At 38.5% G+C, this 16,153-nt stretch overlaps 1 protein-coding gene across 1 annotated transcript; it reads right to left on the minus strand.

The window, feature by feature from the left end:
- Nucleotides 1-7,190: 7,190 nt before the first annotated feature.
- LOC306713033 (alpha-N-acetylgalactosaminide alpha-2,6-sialyltransferase 1-like) lies at nucleotides 7,191-15,732 on the minus strand. Its single transcript, XM_079182567.1, has 9 exons — nucleotides 15,519-15,732; nucleotides 15,056-15,308; nucleotides 14,589-14,745; nucleotides 13,829-13,991; nucleotides 10,189-10,327; nucleotides 9,997-10,100; nucleotides 9,349-9,432; nucleotides 9,120-9,219; nucleotides 7,191-8,820 (listed from the first exon to the last, which is right to left on the minus strand). The coding sequence occupies exons 1-9, from the start codon at nucleotides 15,614-15,616 to the stop codon at nucleotides 8,608-8,610; spliced, it is 1,311 nt and encodes a 436-aa protein (XP_079038693.1). The 5' UTR covers nucleotides 15,617-15,732; the 3' UTR covers nucleotides 7,191-8,607.
- Nucleotides 15,733-16,153: the final 421 nt, after the last annotated feature.

Raw genomic sequence — 16,153 nt, forward strand, 5'->3', positions numbered from 1 at the left:
GCTACCCAGCAGAATAATAAGTCACGTACTAATTATTGCATCACTTATAATAATACAATAATATAATATCATTCTGCATAGTCAGTACTTCTACTTCTCGTGCGCTAAGTATATTTATACTTCAGTATTGCTACTTTTACTAGAGTAAAAGATCTGAGTACTTCTTCCACAAGTATCGAAAGTAAAAGTATGTATTTTACAATCGGAGAAGAATATAGTTAGTCAACAGAAAAATATGGAAAATACAAATGAATACAAATGGAAATACTTCAGTAAAGAACAAGAACCACAAAACATGTACTTCAGTACACTCATCACGACCTTTATCTAAATAAAGGTTTAAATACTACAAAGTAGAAATACTCTATACTACAAATACACATCCTGAACTCAGAGTTTTACTGAAGTACAGAAGTACAAATATACTTACATGATCAAAAGTAAAAGTACTCATGAAGAATATTTAATATATATTATGTTTTTGAACTACTATTATTGAAGCATTTACATGTCAGTATTAAGAAATGTACCTAGTTTTAACTACATTGCATGTTGTTGGGTAGTTTCATCTACAACAACAAACAACGTTTTTCAAAGTAAAATACAAACAATAATTCAATTACATTACATTCATTAAGGTTTAGCATTTCCCTATATATAAATATATATTCCTTGTAATGTGGAGACCATATGCTTTTAGACCATAACTAAGGGAGATGTACAGAACATTTAAATGTTTTTTTTTTCAGTGATTATTTTGAAATATTCAATGGACTCGAATCACTATAAGCAGCGTTTAAATGTCACATTGAGGTGAGTTTTAACTACTTTATAGTACTAGTCATCAGTATTAGTTTATAGTATATATATCTCTGACGAGAAAAAGCAAGTACCATAAATGATTATGTCATATGATGGTGATTATCAATCATTGACACATTTATTCTGATTTCTTTCTTTTTGAACAAGTAAAGGAAGCCCCGCTTGCGCAGGGCATCAAAAAATTGAGTTATACTCTTATTGGTCCTCTCCACGGAAATCTTTAGTAAAAGGCGAAAGATTTATGCGATCTGAATAGAACCAAGAGTGATCTGCCTTCTGACTGTCACTGAGACCCGATAGTATCGCGGCAAAACCTTCCTCAGTGATGGTTCGCTGTTAATGTCACTTACACAACAACTCAAGTTACGTGACGTGCAAACAAATACACGCTGAGAAATCACAACACGACGGGATTTGTATGTAACAAAAGAAAAAACACGTTTATTTAACGTTGGTTAGCGATCCATTGCTGTGGCGCAATGCATGATGGGATACCAGTATATGAAGAATTCAAATCTTCTACTTCTGTTTATTTTAGTTGATATAAAACAATAATCCAGACATTTACAATCAAATGCACAACTACACTGTTGAGTTGATTATTTTCAGCTGTTCCTATTTCTATAAATGTATCTTATCTTAGATTTCGGAAGGACCCGCCCCCTTCTCTCTCTCTCTCTCTCTCTCTCGCTCTCTCTCTCTCTCTCTCTCTCTCTCTCTCTCTCTCTCTCTCTCTCTCTCTCTCACATGCTCACACACACAAAGCTTTGGATGAGGAATGAGGGGGTAAATACTGTTTTAGGCTTAATACTGCCTATTAAGTAAAGACATCCAACTAAATACGAATTTAAGTTAGTTTTATCTTTGATTATGTGTAACAGTTAATAACCGGTCAACGGAAAACAATATTGTAGAGCTGCGAGAAACACTGAGATGAATAATTAGGTATCACTTAATAGCCCGAACGTTAACCGTAAGAACTAACAGCACGCTAACGTCATTTCAAAGACTCAATATTTATTTTCTTTTGAACCGTTTAGGAAGCCCCGCAGAAGCAGGGCATCAAAAAATTGAGTTATACTCTTGTTGGTCCTCTCCACGGAAATCTTTAGTAAAAGGCGAAAGATTTATGCGATCTGAATAGAACCAAGAGTGATCTGCAGTTAGGAAGTTAGAGAGGCGGACCACTTTAGTGGGGACACGTGCTTCACCACTGGTGCAGTTTTTAGAGCCAGGAGGCCGCAGTTGCTCTCCACCGATTGCGTGACCCCAATGCATGATGGGAAACACCTCGCTGTCTCCGGATCAAAGATCTAATTGGCTCTTGGATTTGACAACAAAAACACGTTTTGTGGAAAATCCTAATTGTCTGTGTAATTGTAAAATGTAGAACTAGGTTGTTGACTATTAGTGTCATGTTGTGCGACGAAGGTTTAATCTAAAAACATGTATTGTGTGGTTAATAATACAAATAAAGATTATTTATATAACACATATCAAAACACGCAGCAAAGTGTTTAACAGACATAAAAATAACAAAGTACAATAAACAATAACGATACATGCACATTTCCACATCAAAATATATTTACAAACAAACATGAATACAAGTCTGCAAACTACAAGTAGCCTACAGACGGATCGAACCGGAAGTTACTGTTTCTGTGACTTCCTGTTTATTCTTTGTGGGAGGCTGAAAACTGTCCGACTTGACCTCAGTTTTTTGTCAACGCCTCCTGCTGCTACCGCCTGCTCTCGTCTACTTTCCAGGCGAGACGCAGTTCATCTGGAATGACCCTAAAATAAATCATCAGCAACTAAATTCATATATGCAGTCCCGTGACACACACAGTTGAAGCCCAAAGAAGAGGACAATGGACTCTATGTGTTCAAGCCTTTACTAGGGGAGTTACTACAACATCAATAATTTCGAATTTCGTTAATTTTTATACCGTTTAGGAAGCCCCGCAGAAGCAGGGCGTCAAAAAATTGAGTTATACTCTTGTTGGTCCTCTCCACGGAAATCTTTAGTAAAAGGCGAAAGATTTATGCGATCTGAATAGAACCAAGAGTGAATTGCTGTTGAAGAGTTAGAGAGGCGGACCACTTTAGTGGGGACACGTTCTTCACCACTGGTGCAGTTTTTAGAGCCAGGAGGCCGTAGTCGCTCTCCACCGAATGCATGATGGGAAACGCCTCGCTGTCTCCGGATCAAAGAGCTGATTGGCTCTTAGATTTCACAACAAAAACACGTTTTGTGGAAAATCCTAATTGTCTGTGTAATTGTAAAAATGTAACACTAGGTTGTTGGCTATTAGTGTCATGTTGTGCGACGAAGGTTTAATCTAAAAACATGTCTTGTGTGGTTAAGAATACAAATAAAGATTATTTATTAACACATCAAATCAAGCAGCAAATTGTTTAACACACATAAAAAGAACAAATTAAAGTATACAATAAAGATGCATGCACATTTCCACATCAAAATATCGTTACAAACAAACATGAATACATCTCGAACGAAGTCTGTTAACTAAAAGTAGCCTACAGAGCGGATCTAACCGGAAGTCACTGTTTCTGTGACTTCCTGTTTATTCTTTGTGGGCGGGTGAAAGCTGTCCGACTTGACCTCAGTTTTTTGTCCAACGCCTCCTGCTGCTACCGCCTGCTCTCGTCTACTTTCCAGGCGAGACGCAGTTCATCTGGAACTACCCTAAAACAAATCACCAGCAACTAAAATCATATCTGCAGTCACGTGACACTCACAGTTGAAGCCCTAAGAAGAGGACAACGGACAAATGACTCTGTGTTCAAGCCTTTACTAGGGGAGTTAATATAATTCAAATAATTTCGCATTTCGTTTATTTTTATACCGTTTAGGAAGCCCCGCAGAAGCAGGGCGTCAAAAAATTGAGTTGAACTCTTGTTGGTCCTCTCCACGGAAATCTTTAGTAAAAGGCGAAAGATTTATGCGATCTGAATAGAACCAAGAGTGAATTGCTGTTAAAGAGTTAGAGAGGCGGACCACTTTAGTGGGGACACGTTCTTCACCACTGGTGCAGTTTTTAGAGCCAGGAGGCCGTAGTCGCTCTCCACCGAATGCATGATGGGAAACGCCTCGCTGTCTCCGGATCAAAGAGCTGATTGGCTCTTAGATTTCACAACAAAAACACGTTTTGTGGAAAATCCTAATTGTCTGTGTAATTGTAAAAATGTAACACTAGGTTGTTGGCTATTAGTGTCATGTTGTGCGACGAAGGTTTAATCTAAAAACATGTCTTGTGTGGTTAATAATACAAATAAAGATTATTTATTAACACATCAAATCAAGCAGCAAATTGTTTAACATACATAAAAAGAACAAAGTACAGTATACAATAAAGATGCATGGACATTTCCACATCAAAATATCTTTACAAACAAACATGAATACATCTCGAACAAAGTCTGTTAACTAAAAGTAGCCTACAGAGCGGATCTAACCGGAAGTCACTGTTTCTGTGACTTCCTGTTTATTCTTTGTGGGCGGCTGAAAGCTGTCCGACTTGACCTGAGTTTTTTGTCACCGGCTCCTGCCACTAACGCCTGCTCTCGTCTACTTTCCAGGCGAGACGCAGTTCATCTGGAACTACCCTAAAATAAATCACCAGCAACTAAATTCATATCTACAGTCACGTGACAATTTAAATGCAACCCAACTAAGAAGACAGTGAACCAAGGACTTCCTTGATATTGTAGTTATTAACTTCATCGTCAACCTTACATCGACGTCTCCCTTTCCGATTATTTTTATACCATTCAGGAAGCCCCACTTGCGCAGGGCATCAAAAAATTGAGTTATACTCTTGTTGGTCCTCTCCACGGAAATCTTTAGTAAAAGGCGAAAGATTTATGCGATCTGAATAGAACCAAGAGTGATTTACTGTTCAGGGGAAAGATAGGCGGACTAGTTTAGTGGGGACACGTTCTTCACCACTGGTGCACTATAAACGCCATGACATAATAAAATAATACACACATTCAGTGCAGTGTTTGTTGACTGTGCAGGTACTTTTTCCGTGATTTACTGAGTTACTTTAAACGTTACATTTGTTTCCATTTATTTCAAATTGTGACGCAAGGCATGCTGGGAGTGGAGCATGCCATTTTCGTTTGATTTTCAGTTTTCTTTCTCGTTTTGTTTGAATTCTAAACATTCAAAACACATTTTAAAAATGCAATGGTTTGCAATCTTCTTCGTACTGTTTGTATTAAAAATAATCACACACATGAGATCATTTATAAAGCACAAAACTCCTGCTGAACGACTTCACACAGCTCGCAGATTTCATGCATTTCATGCAGAACAACGACTCCCTGTGGTAACACAACACACAAAACCTGTTGAACTTCTCCCTTTTGCACAACCCCAAATCAGTACTAATAAGATGCTTTATCACCTAGAAAAATCAAACAAGAAACAACATTTAAAAATAAGTCAAATGTGTTGCAGGTATGGGGGTGGGGGGAGTTGCAAGCTTTAAACTGTTTTTGATAAATCAAAATGTTAAGATTAATTGCATAAACAATTACTAGGCATTCATGAAAGCTGGTGAGGTGGACAGCTTTGGATGTCACATTACTGTTTAAATGCTTTATTTGAGCAATTAAACGTATGTTTAAAAAAAAATCATATTATAAGGGATGCTACTCCATCCATTATGTTTGTGGAGTTTTACAAACTTATTTAATTGAAGACAAGTCAAGAGATCACTAAGTTATTGCAAATCATCCCGAGGGGGGAATAATGTCGACGCTAGTAACTAATAGTTAGTTGAAACATTTCACTTAAACCACAAAATCTGTTGATCCATGTCCTGAGGTTTCATCTTCTGGGAACCATAAACATCCGTACAATATTTCATGTCTAGTAATTGTTATATTTCAGTCTGGAACCATCAGACCAACCACTTAATATAAACCAAATGATACAACTTCATTGTTTATGTTTTCTAAGGTGATTTTCAATCAATTGATTACTGCCGAAAGCGGCACACAGTGGCCATTTGTGTTTTATCTGTGAGCCTTGAACAATACTAATGACATTCAGATTAATACTTTAACTTCATGCAAGTAAGATGTTGCTCATTTCACCAGACATCTTAGTTGCATTCTGTAATTGTTGTGGTTTACGAAGGATAAAGAGGATTTATACATGAAGCTACACTATGGTTGTTGTTTACAGTGTCTTTTATCAGGTGATCTAATGTTATACAATGCTACTTTAGTGTCATGAACTTGGACAGACGACAATTCCAATAAAATGTTCGACGTGTCTGAACAGAAACATATTCACAGTCTGAGACGAAGCAACGACTGCCTTCAGCCCGTTGATGAGCGTGATACTTCTTTGTTAAACAGTTTGAACACTTAAAACTAAATAGATAAATTCTTCAAGCTTGCTCTTTAAATTTGACCCTTTTCAGTGCCTGAATTACTGTATAAATACCAAAAATAACCATAATATTTACAATCATTCAATACTATCACTGTAATGAATCACTGGAAATTTATTATAATTATATAATTTTTTCAACGGTATCTTACAATATTTCATAATAACGGTAACATAGAGTTAAATGTTCATCCATCGCATGTAAATTAACAGTTAATCCCCATAAATTAACCATAACAGCAGACTACTGCAATTTATCAGCATGATACAGTTTACTGTGAAGTGGTGGAAATATGCTTCTCTATACAAGTTCAGTGTATCACGTGCCATCTACATCGTACTAGTTATTGTAGGTTAATGTGTCTGTAATGACAATAGAATATTTAGTAGCATACCACTCCAGGGATAGTTACCTACCGCTGAACAATGGTAGCATACCACTCTTGGGATAGGTACCTACCACTGAACAAGTAGCATACCACTCTTGGGATAGGTACCTATCACTGAACAAGTAGCATACCACTCCAGGGATAGGTACCTACTGCGGAACAACGGTAGCATACCACTCTAGGGATAGGTACCTACTGCTGAATGAACAACAGTAGCATACCACTCTTGGGATAGGTACCTACTGCTGAATGAACAACAGTAGCATACCACTCCAGGGATAGGTACCTACTGCTGAATGAACAACAGTAGCATACCACTCTTGGGATAGGTACCTACTGCTGAATGAACAACAGTAGCATACCACTCTTGGGATAGGTACCTACTGCTGAATGAACAACAGTAGCATACCACTCTTGGGATAGGTACCTACTGCTGAATGAACAACAGTAGCATACCACTCTTGGGATAGGCCGACCATCGGCAACTTTTCGATCTCGGCGCTACTGGTCTGAAGTTATCCTCATGAGTTCAGTGAAGCCGGTCATTAAAGATTTTAGGATTTTATTTGTTTTCTTCTAAACATGCAGTACATTGTGAGTTTTGTGATGTAATACAAATGTCCCTTTACTATTTGTCTTGAGAACATGTATTGAACTGCAACAATTATGCATTGAATGTCTATTGTTATTCTTTTATTTTTTGGGATGTAAATGCAAAAGTATTGGGTTGTATTGCCTTTTGTAAATAAACGGTAACATTCTGGCATATACTGTAAAATCACCGCAAAAACCCAGTTATCCTACTATCACATAACGCAATCCAGTATACGGTAAGATTCAGTAAAAGTAAATTACGGTAGCACCACCGTAAAAAAACTGTACATTTATGGCATCCCTGCTGCCAGTAAGCTACTGTTATTTTACGTGATAGTTTTCCCATTCATTGTAAGCCAGTTACTGGATGATACAACTATGTAAACAACAACAAAAAACCTCACAAACAAACTTTGATCAAATGCTGATCAAATCATTCAATTCAGTTTCACTCTGCCCTAATGGCGTCACACTTTTAATTTGTTACCCATGAACCCTCTAGAGAAGGAAGTTAAACATCTTGGCCAGTCTCACTATAAAAACCAAGGCAAAGCCTGTAGTACAAGACAATAATTAAATATTAAAAAAACACTAAAAGAAAAGGAAAAAATACACATATTTGACATTGTAGAGAGACATTGTTGTATGGGCTTTTGTCTTTTACACTGAATAAAATGACAAAAATGGACCTTATTATAAACAACTGAGAAGCTACTTCACTTAAAACAAGCTAATTGCTCAAATTAGCTGAAACTAAATAACTCTTATAAAGCCCTCCGATAAGTCCTGCCTTCATGATGCCCAGTTTTATTGCTAAAACTTTCTGTTGACATTGGAGACAATAGCTTGTGGTGCTGTTAAACTGCGCCTTGAGAGACACTACTTGTATTTTGCCCAACCCATTCATGTCCACGAGTGCCGTTTAAAACCGTTCAAGTGTGAAGTCAATCGGCTGTTGTGAAAATAAAGGACGGACAGGGACTCCTTCCATTTTAGTTGTATGAGGGTCGAATGAATATTAGGATGTCTATAAAACACCATAGGAAAACAAAACTCTCACATATAGTCTTGCAGTGTTTGGGTAAACAATATAAATATTTAAAAAAGTCTATGGGAAAAAATGCTTCTGGAACCCATGGCAACAACGTGAAGGACCCGGAAATCGTAATTCTACAGTTTGGCCATTATGTAAAATTCACTTCAAAGCCCAGCGCTCTACCTGAGCGCTTTGTAAACACACACACAAAACTTCCATTGGCACTTCTGGCCTCCCCGAGTCAAACCAACTTTCAACCATGCTGAGTTGACTGTCATTTCTGCTGATAGCGCCCACTCAGTTGGCTGACATCATTCAAAGCCGGTGCATTCTCAGTGCTTCGGTGTAACACTTGGCGAGCCTGTTTCTGGTAAAGTTCTTTGATATAGCTTTATTATTTTGCTGTCGTGTAGTTTTTTCCAGAGGTTCTTCTCCATGATATAGTCGTGGTTGGCGTACATAATTACTTTGGTTTTAACAAGGTTCTGAACGTAGTAGTTGGAGTATTCCCTGAAGTCGTCAGTCATGAATCCATATGCACTCACCTGCCAACGTCAAGAACAGAACAGAGACGATTGAGAATCAGTCACAGCAAAAAAGGTTGGTTTAAAGAAAAGTTTGACATTTTGAGAAATATGCTCATTCAATTTCTTGTGGAAAGTTAGATGAATGAGTCTGTCCGAAAAATTGGAGGCTCCAGCCAGCCGATGATTAGCTTAACGTATTGATAAACTACACATATTCAGAGTTAATGTCTGTACATTTTTGGATGCATACTTCATGTTTATAGAGGTGTGGTTATCTACAGTATGGACGACATGTGGCTTAAGTAATATTAGCTTACAGTGTCACAGGTTTGCAGAGCCAGGAAGACAGTGAATGCCCCATTGGTTGGTCTGACGATCGCCCAGTGTGAAGAATTCAGATGAGGAGAATTTAAGAACCTGTGGACAATGAAAAGTGTTAAATAAACATACATAAAAAAACATCAAGACAAACTACAGCCTCTAAATAGACCATTAATGTGTCATGTAAAGTAAACGGTTTGGGTAGGATTGTGAGAGGACGGTGACCTGTTTCGAACGTATCTGAGGAAATCCTGGTGCAGAACATAGAAGCGGGTCTCATTGTACTGTCCGGAATAGTATTTCCTTGGCCTGCAGGGTTGAAATACAAAGTCAAGAGCTTAACACAAATCATTTTAATTTTCACATGTATATTGCAGTGGCACTTTCCATACTCCATACAACATGATACTCCCAAGAGTGTAGAGAATCGGCAGGAAACAAGTATAATAAAAAAACAGATGATTAACTTTTAGTGCTGCAAGAAGACAATGTGGGTTTAGTGTTTCTCGAACTACAGTGTATGAGTTTTGCTTCTTGAATGGCAGGATTGAATTACCAGTTTTTTAAATTTCTGCTTGAGCCACAAAGGAGCATAGTGTATGTTTGACATGACCTGTAACCCCCAGAAAATGTACTAAATGATGCCTGCTTGCCTTCCTCCACTAAATTAGTACTTTAGTAAAAAAGTGAGCATGTGGACATTGCGACAGGGCTGGGCGGTATTCAACTTTTGTTCCTGTCGCCTTCAGATGTCCTCATGTGCGTGTACCTGCACTGAGGAATTCTCATAACCAGAACTCTTATCAATTCAAATTTGTGTTAGTTCATGCATGTTGCCCTTCGACTAATAAAACAGAAAGAGTTGATATTCACCTGCTGTTTTTATGTGGCCCATCAGCGACCCTTTCTCCTTTGAAAAGGCCCTCCATCCAATAGAAATCCCTCATCCCTTCAGGAATCATTACATATTTTATACCCTGCCAAAAGGACGAGGATAACAGATGAGTGTGCATGTGTGGGATCTGAAGCAATACAATATCACATGTTACATTTGAGTTTGAGTACCTCATCTTTAGGGGCAGATGTGTATCCGTACTTCTTCCACAAATACAGCGATGTAGTGATAGAATGGGCGGTGTGAACGTACACCGATGTCCTGTTTCCCACGTCTTCCTCATAACCTTTGATGACTGCACCGTTCATCCTGTCGCACGAACACAAAAATTAATTTTCTTTCGCTCAGAAATGAATTTATATGAAAAAATATAAGCAGAATCAAGTTTATTGGTTGCTTTGTTATCCATAAGATTATTATTTTTAATAATGGTTGGAGGCTGGTCCAAATGACACCATGAAATGTGAGCCGAGGATCAATCAAAGACAAATCAAGTGAATCAGATTTAACGTGTCTTTGTTTCCTGTGAACATTACCAAATGTTGTTTTAGGCCAGAGGCAGAAACCCAGAGAGGGTACGTCATGCAGTGGGAAATACCTTAGGCATTCGAGAAGAGCCTGTCAAGCTGCTATGTTAAAGCTGAGCCAGAATCAAATAGCCAGGTTATGTGATTATACAATAAGTGATTGAAACTAATAAAAGTAGGGAAATGTCACTGCTTCCCCCCCCCCCCATCCAGACCGCATAAGACCATAACGCTCAGACTTGTAAAACCCGGTCTAGATTTTAAAAAAAGACTCCAGAGACATTTTAAAACACAGTTTCAGATTTGTGAAACCTGTATTCTATTTGTGAGAACAAAAAAGTAAGTCTAAGTTGAATGACTTGCAGCAGCAAATGCCCAACACAAGCGGTCGTCTCTGCACCATTTTGGGTGAAGATATGAGAGAATTAAAGAGAGGATTGGTGAGCTGCTCCGAGGACATTCACTGATCTAGAGGGGAGAGTCATGTTTATACAAGTTTTTTTCTGCAAACTTCTGCAAGCTTCAAAGTGACTGTTACATGTTCAAGCCGAACAACTGTTCAACGTTTTGAGAAACACATAGCTGTGAAGTCAGCAATTATGCCTTTTTGGAGAATGTTAACCTATTCATTAAACGCCCTGGAACTGCATATTCACCATCGTATAGCATTTCTACCTTTGACACTTCTTTGATGATGCAAGCCTGATCTGAGTTGATATCACAGCAGGCCCAAGGAATGTTAAATCACACCCACCTGCGAAATGTTTAAAAAAAAACTCAGCTCTGGCTTCTTATTGGTCGAGGGCTGGGGATGCCGGGGCGGACTTCTGGTTCTATAAAAAACAGTGGCACCTCAACACAGCGCTCTTCCATCTGAGCAAGGAGGCACAAGAACAACTTTGCCTTTGAAGAAAACCCTAGGTCATAGTCTTACACTTGCTGGACGAATAAGAGACTGTTTTGTTTTTTGGATCCTGAGAAAGAGAACTGATAACTTCTATGCCCTGTTCTCTCCCCGTTAACGTCGACATTCTGCCGGTCATAAGGAAGAAGAATCCTCTTAATTTCCCAGGAAAACGCTCTGCCACACAGAGGTTTCACCGCACGCAGCGTGGAGCTCTGCAGCCGAGTTAACCACTAACTCGAAGGACCGAACTGACCACAACAAAGTCATCTCACCGTAAGAGGCTTAGTGTGTCTGGGCATAATTAGTGTGTTTATTACCTTGCTTTAGTTGTTTTAAGTTATTGTATTGTTATAACGTGTATGATCAATAATCTCCGAATCTAAGTTTGCTGGCCGGGTCTCTGTATGACAAAGTAGCAATTTCCGTATTTTACTGCAGCGGTAAGTGTGGAGAATTTAAGAATTAAAAGCATTATTTGGTGGAATTTATAACACCCTTGGTGGTGAATAGAGGTGTCACAGTGATAAAAGGTAAAATATGTTAGTCACAAAATATTTACTGAAGAATGAATTATGTTTGTAATATGTTTACATGAAGGATATTATATGTTACAGTATATTGACATATTGAATGTATTGAAATCATGAATGCATAAACACTGGAGGATTTAAACACGTTGCGATTCCTCCAGAAGCTTCAGCCTCAACATAAGGATCTGCTTTGTTTTGAGGATTCTGTTTTGTTTGCTTTCTCTCTTCATTTACTAACCCACACACACGTACATAATTGTACACATATACTGATTTAGCTAACTGTCTCAGCCCCATCGCTATTTGGAGTCTTGCGTAGCGTGGCAAGACTACCCCCTCCATTTTGATAGTCCAATCTCACTCTGAATGTGGAATAGTACTTTGACTATTGACATTGTGAGTTAACACTAATGATGAGATTTAGTTTCTAGTTTGGTTATTGGTCCCTATTTTCAAGGTGGTGCTTACGTTATTATTAATAGTTGTTAATAATTCTATTGACATCAATAATTTAGTTTTTCATATTTGCTGATAACCAAACACGCTACTTTTCGTTGCCAACACTTGTTTATAACTGAGAGTCCTAAAACCTTGAAGTTTTATCTTACAAGAAAAAAAGGGCCAAAACACTGAATGGTCTGACAATAAAAACAGATACATTTGCCATCACACTACAGAGCAGAAAAGCTAATACAAGTTTAAAATAATTTGTGTTTCAAACAACTTATACATATTTAAGCTAACAGTAGAAGGTTTGAGATTTGTGACAGACTGGTTGTTTATACAGAAAAGTTTAAATGTTTAAATGTTGTAATGCCACGAGAGGTCACTAGGGCAGGCTAGGGTGGGGTGGTGCAACTGTGATTGAAACACAAGAAACACAGGCAAGATAAAAAGGTTCCAAATAAAAAAAGTGAAGTTTTATTCTTCTTTGACCAGGCAACTCAGGTAAAATCCAAGAACAAACAAAAACGTCAAAGTGGAGATAAAGGTTCTTTAAACTGAAGAGCATTAGAAAAAAAACTCAACTTAGAACATTTCTGTGACTCCTTCTCAGTCTGGTTCTGTACTTTCCTTTTAGCCGTTCTCCAGCCCAAGTTGGCTCTCTGAGCTCATTCCAGCCGTGTGCGCTCTCGCTCTCTCCCCCTCTCCCCCTCTCCTCTGCCGCCTGCAGCTCTTTAGTCCTGCCTCTGGCCATGTCCCCACTACTCCGTTTCCATTTGAAAACGCATATGTTTGCTACGTTTACACTGAGCGTCCACACTATGCCGGAGTTTTTTCGAGCACCTAAAACGGAGGAGTTTGAAAACGCTCCCGAGGACGGATACGTTTGGAAACGATGACGCCAACACCTGCGTTCGCTACTTGATTGGTTCTTAGCAGTCAAACATCAACAGTCAAACATCAACAGTCTTGACTATGATCTACCAGGTTAATTCATCACGGACAACTGATTACAGGTGTTGCTGACCTTGTTGTTTTTACAAATTTCTTTCTTTCCATTTCCACAAAGAATGCATTTATGTTCTCCAGTGTAATTGGAGATTTTATGTCTTGAATAAATTCAAGGAGTATTCACACTTTTATAGAGCAATCTAGATGTTGGTCAGCTTGATTTGAGATATTTCTGTAGTTTTTGAGTAAGCTGTCAACATACAGTCTATGTGCACAAGGCATATCCTTATGAGATCCACACCATAACTAAATAATGACTTGGTAAATACAGAAAAACATGTGTGCTCATGTTACCATAGGGTCTTATGATGTTCAACCTTATTTAACTATCAGATTGCTTTAAATCTTATCTTAATTGGTGCCTGGCAGACCAAATCAAAGGGTTTCTTACCGAAAAACGTAATCGTGAGCATCGATTTCTTTCCCCATTTTAGAGCCATTTAGGATTCCTCCAGTGGCCACCACAGCACAGCGCAGACACGTGTCACTGCCTGTCTTTGGAAGGAGTAGTGGCTCTTTTGGCTTTGGGATCAAATTCACTCCACGCATCACCTCTGCAAAAATACCCCCAAAATACATAATAAATACATTTTAAGACGCAAAACAGTCCACAACATTTTCTGCCAGCGAAACTCAAAAGCATATTGCTAATGGGTTGATGTGGTTTCTTTCATATGTTTGCAATTGTCTTCTACACAAAGCAGCTTTGTACAGTTAAGTGAAAGGCCTGGCTCATAGTGATGAACTGGAAGAACCAGTTTTAACCTAAATCTCCTACTCTTTGCTAAGCTGTCCAGCAGCAACGTCACTGTTTTGTTTAAGTCTCAGTTGGCCACAGCTGTTTCTGAAGAAAAAGCTCTAAAAACCCGGACAGCGAGAGACTGGCTGGTGAACACACACGCTTGGCATGCGGAAGAATTTCCAGTTGGCTGCTTTCTACAACCTCATCACTAGATGGCTCCCAAATCCTACATATTGCACCTATAAAATATATAATTTAAAAGTATGTGGACAGAGGGAACTCTGCATGACCATTTAAACACATTTTTCTGCGATATCTGCAATGACCTCAAATGGTGCAGGTTATGATAGGTCCCGCGACAGTTTTTGCACATTTTAGCAAATCTATGGTGACACATATTAACACCTACCATCATGTTTGAACTCCATAAAACCAAAAGGATTGTTAAAATGTGAAAGCCGGTTCCACTCGCTCATGTTGGTTCTGTGCATAAACATGCGAACGTTGGGGAGGAAAGCCTTCTTGAAGCCTTCATCCGCAGAGTTTCGCAGAGACTCGGCACATGTCTGAGAATGTAGGATAAAATATTAAATTATGAAATAACCAGAACATTTTATTTCCACCTTTTCAATGTGGCTAAAACCATTGATTTAATAAAGCCATTACAGAGGAAACATCAGGGAAATAGCCTAACAAATCCAACAGATCGACAAATTAAAAAATTAAATTTGATTGCTGTGAAACTTTAAGTGAAAATCAAACAGAAAACCCATACAGCTCACGCCAAATGCACACATAGCTGTGCGGATTACCCCACTAGCAACAAAGTTAATACATTTGTTATGTTTCTGTCCTCTCTTGTCCTAAAATGCTTACTGTCTGCCTGGGTGGAGCATCCTGGTTATAAATATCATCAAAATCCCACCGAGGAGCCTTCTTGAAGGATATTCGGGAGAGGACGGGCATGGGAGTCTCAGGCACAGGTGAAGTGAGTCTCGTTTGATCACTTTTTAGCTCTGACCCGTTTGTTTTTGTGGAATCAGTTATTTCTGTCAAGTTTTCTTTTACTTCCCCGGACCTAACCATTTCCTCATCTCCTTGTCTGGTTAGTCCTGGGAAAGTGCTCCATCTGAAGTGGACATTTGACAAAAGAGCAATAGATAATGAATAATAGAAATATTAGCAAGACACAGGTTTAAGTGAATTAATGTATAGTACTGCACCTGGAAATGTACTGATACACATTCCCGTGGTAAAAAAAAATGAGCTACTTAAACAGATAACAGTTAAGAAATAAGATCCCGACTTTTTACCTTAAGTCGTTCTAAATACAACTTACCCAATGCCTGATGAAAGCCCAAATGTTAGGAAACAAATTACAGTGAAAACTGAAATCACAAGCAGCAACGAGAAACCCCTGAAGGTTTGGATTGCCATCCCTAAAGCTGAGAACTAGTCTGTGCGTGTGTGGTGATGAGTTTGCGTTCAGCACTGATATTTCCAGTTTACTTATCTAAATGTGGACCATGCACCGAAAGGAAAATGGGGTGGGACTACAGCACGTCTGTTATGCATGAAAAGATCACAATCACACGCCCACACCTTGCCAACAGTAGATTGCACACAAGGGAGGTATAGCACAAAAGTAACTTATCAGGATTTCAGGTATAAGTGTTATTTAATGACAACATAAAAAAAAAGAAGTTATGTAATAAATTAAGATATTTCATTTATTGTATTACAATACAAAACTAATAGAAACAATAGACCTTTATCACCTTTATTTGCATACGGGTAGCTAAAAAATTCTGCTCTATGCTGCAAGAGATCCAGCTGCTTTGGGTTTTGTCTTCATGTGGTGGATGGAAACAGCAAAGATACAACACAGTTCAAACAAAGTACATCATATTGAAACATGTGAGCAGTAGTTGGGTGGACTGTGCATCTTGTTTTGGATACTGTGAATAAGTTTAT

This window comes from Pholis gunnellus (assembly GCF_910591455.1).
Source record: "Pholis gunnellus genome assembly, chromosome: 21".
Lineage (NCBI taxonomy): Eukaryota > Metazoa > Chordata > Actinopteri > Perciformes > Pholidae > Pholis > Pholis gunnellus.